The sequence below is a fragment of the Myotis brandtii genome, unplaced genomic scaffold (assembly GCF_000412655.1).
Source record: "Myotis brandtii unplaced genomic scaffold, ASM41265v1 scaffold424, whole genome shotgun sequence".
In the NCBI taxonomy this organism is placed as follows: domain Eukaryota; kingdom Metazoa; phylum Chordata; class Mammalia; order Chiroptera; family Vespertilionidae; genus Myotis; species Myotis brandtii.
The window spans coordinates 246998-250296 of NW_005366245.1; the positions used below are offsets into that span (position 1 = coordinate 246998).

Consider the following 3299-nt stretch of genomic DNA (forward strand, 5'->3'; position numbering starts at 1 on the left):
GCCTGGGTTCCCGGCACCGACCTGCCCAGCCTGGCCCAGGCCTGCACCAAATTCCACCACATCCTGCACATGGACAGCATCTGGAGAAGGCGCTGCCGGGAGGAGTTTGGCATTCATGACAACTTGCAAAACCTGGAGATGATGGGTATGTCTTATCGAGAAGTCTATGCGAAGCTGTTCCCATACAGAAACATTTTGGGATTGTGGCAGCTAGATGCTGAGCACTATAGAACACTAGTGAATGTAGTGGTGGATGGCTTATGCATTACTGGTTGGAAATACAGGCCTTCCTTTCACACCCATGCGGGTGGCCCAGTACATTTCAATCCCTGCTTCAGAATTTGCTTGACAAAGAGGAAACAAGCCAGGTTGGAGTGCATGGAAGGCCGCCACAGCAGGCCCCACAACCGCCACCTGCAGATTCAGAAGGACAGGTTCACGACCCAGTGCAAGAACACAGACCACCGAACTGATTTCCGAACGGGGGTTAGGGAAGAATGGGGGCTGTTGCTGGAGGACAGACAGCGGTTTGACTGGCTGACCTACCGCCGCCTCTATCTCCCGCCGAGCCACCCGGACAACCTCATCAGGCCTGGCCTCTTCCAATACGACTACGATTCCTATGGCCTAAAGATTGCCATGCTCAGCTTCCATGGGAAGTATGCCAGGGTCACCAAGATCACGGGAGTCTCCAACAAGATATTAGAGATCCACCTCATGCGCCGCATCCAGCTACGAGATGGCGAGATCTTCTGCAACTTCAACCAGCTCTCCCACGTGGTCCAGGAGATTGAGGAGCAGGTGATCTGGGAGCAGCAGCAGCAGCAGCAAGAAGACTGGACTGAGGAAAGCATGGGCCACAGCTGGCAGAGCCCTGCCCAGCCCAGAGTCGGGGAGTCCAGGGCTTCAACTTCGGAGGAGCAGCCTGTCCCGTTTGTTCTGCCTGTGGGCGTGGTCCCAAGAGACCGGAACTACCCCCGCACCTGCAGGATGTGTTTCTATGCCGTGGACACTTTTACCTTACTTGGCTCAGCCGACCGCTGGCGCTTGCCTGGAGTCTTCATCCTGTTCGATGAGAACCACTTCGGGTTCATCTCTCTGGAGGTGAAATCTTTCTTCCTGTGGGGCAGAGTCCAGAACACCTTCCAGAATGCGGAGGCACCATCCCCGCAGGCTTTCCTGGAGATGCTCAAGAACATTCAGTCCATGCCCTAACCGGTTTGACTCAGTGGATAGAACGGCGGCCTGCGGCCTGAAGGGTCCCAGGTTAGATTCCGGTCAGTGGCATGTACCTTGGTGGCGGGCACATCCCCTGTGGGGGGTGTGCAGGAGGCAGCTGATCAATGTTTCTCTCTCATCGATGTTTCTAACTCTCTACCTCTCTCCCTTCCTCTCTGTAAAAAATTAATAAAATATGTTTTTTAAAAGAATCAATTGTATAAATATAAAATAACATAAAAAACATTCATGAGAATGTTTTAAAATTGGACCCCTCGTACATTGCTGGTGGAAATGTAAAATAGCTGTGCCACGTTGGAAAACGATATTTACCAGATGACCCAGAAGTTCCACTTCTAGGTATATACCCACCAGAAATGGAAACATGGTCACACAAAAAAACTTGTACACAATGTTCATTCCAGCGTTATTCAAACCGGAAACAACCCAAATACTCATCAACTGATGAATGGGTAAACAAAAGGTGGTATACCCATACACTAGAATATAGCATACAGAAAACTTTAAAATGTTATGCCAAGTGAAAGAAGCCTGTCACAGAAGACTAGATATTATGACTGCATTTATGTGAACTGTCCTTGTCCCCCCCTCATCTCTCTCACACACACACACACCCTCTGCCCATAGGCGTATCCCTGGTGGCATATCCATACAGAAATCAGATTAGTGACTGCCTGGGGCTAGAGCAGCAGGAAAGGGAAGGCGCTCTGGGAATGGAAGGCCACTGTTAATGGGTATGGGTTTAAAGTCCTACAATTGGCTCCCGTGTGAGGGGGCGTGGCCTGGTCTGGCCCTCTTAAAGCCTGGCTGAGGAGCAGCAGCCCACACTGTGGTGGCTGTTACCTCTGGAGACATGGAGGGGTGCGCTTGCTTCTGCGGTGTGGGCTCTTCGGGGGGATGTATGTACCCTCAAAAGCGCCAGCGCCCAGCTGAGAAGGCAGCGGCCGATGGCAAGCAGACCCCGGCAGAAAAGCACGTTGAGGGGGATGCGGCATTGCGGTGCTGTGCGGGGAGTGGAGGAGTAGCGAGCCCCAGGCAGCCGCCAAATTGCTCACTGCAGGACCTGCCAGTGGAGATGTTGGTCAAGATCTTTGCCTAGGTTCTCGGCACTGACCTGCCCAGCCTGGCCCAGGCCTGCACCCAATTGCACCACATCCTGCACATCGACAGCATCTGGAGAAGGCGCTGCCAGGAGGAGTTTGGCATTCGTGACAACTTGCAAAACCTGGAGATGATGGGTATGTCTTATCGAGAAGTCTATGCGAAGCTGTTCCCATACAGAAACATTTTGGGATTGTGGCAGCTAGATGCTGAGCACTATAGAACACTAGTGAATGTAGTGGTGGATGGCTTAGGCATTACTGGTTGGACCTACGGGCTTTCCCTTAACACCCATGTGGATGGCCCACTGCAATTCAAGCCCCCTCGTTCAGAATTTGCCTGACAGAGAGGAAACCTGCCAAGGTGGAGTGCATGGAAGGCTGCCTCAGCAGGCCCCACAACCGCCACATGCAGATTCAAAAGGACAGGCTCACCGTGCGGTGCAACAATAGAGACCACCAAGAGGTTTTAACAATGAGACTTAGAGAAAGGGTGGTTGGTGCTGACGCAGGAGGACAGATATCAGTATGACTGCCTGACCTACCGCCGCTTCTACCTCCCGCAGAGTCACCCGGGCCACCTCATTTGGCCAGGCCTTTTCCAAGGCAACTACGATGTCTTTGGCCTAATGATTGCCATGCTCAGCTTCCATGGGAAGTATGCCAGTGTCACGAAGATCACGGGAAACTCCAAGGAGACGTTAGAGATCCACCTCTTGTGCTGGATCCAGCTGCCAGATGGCGAGATCTTCCACAACTTCAATGAGCTCTCCCGGGTGGTCCAGGAGATTGACAAGCAGGTGATCTGGGAGCAGCAGCTGCAGCAGCAGCAGCAAGAAGACGGGACTGAAGAAAGCAAGGGCTATGGCTGGCAGAGCCCTGCCCAGCCCAGCATCGGGGTGTCCAGGGCTATAGCTTCGAAGGAGCAGCCTGTCCCGTTTGTTCTGCCTGTGGGCATGT

At 53.0% G+C, this 3299-nt stretch overlaps 1 protein-coding gene across 1 annotated transcript in view; it reads left to right on the top strand.

Annotated features, from left to right (window-relative positions):
* Positions 1 to 2683, top strand: part of LOC102241058 (F-box only protein 31-like) — a 6298-nt gene extending 3615 nt beyond the window's left edge. Inside the window, exons 4-5 of the mRNA XM_005874111.2 lie at positions 492 to 1104; positions 2339 to 2683. Coding sequence (XP_005874173.2) covers positions 492 to 1104; positions 2339 to 2683 — 958 coding nt within the window. The remainder of the gene's footprint in view (positions 1 to 491; positions 1105 to 2338) is intronic.
* Positions 2684 to 3299: the final 616 nt, after the last annotated feature.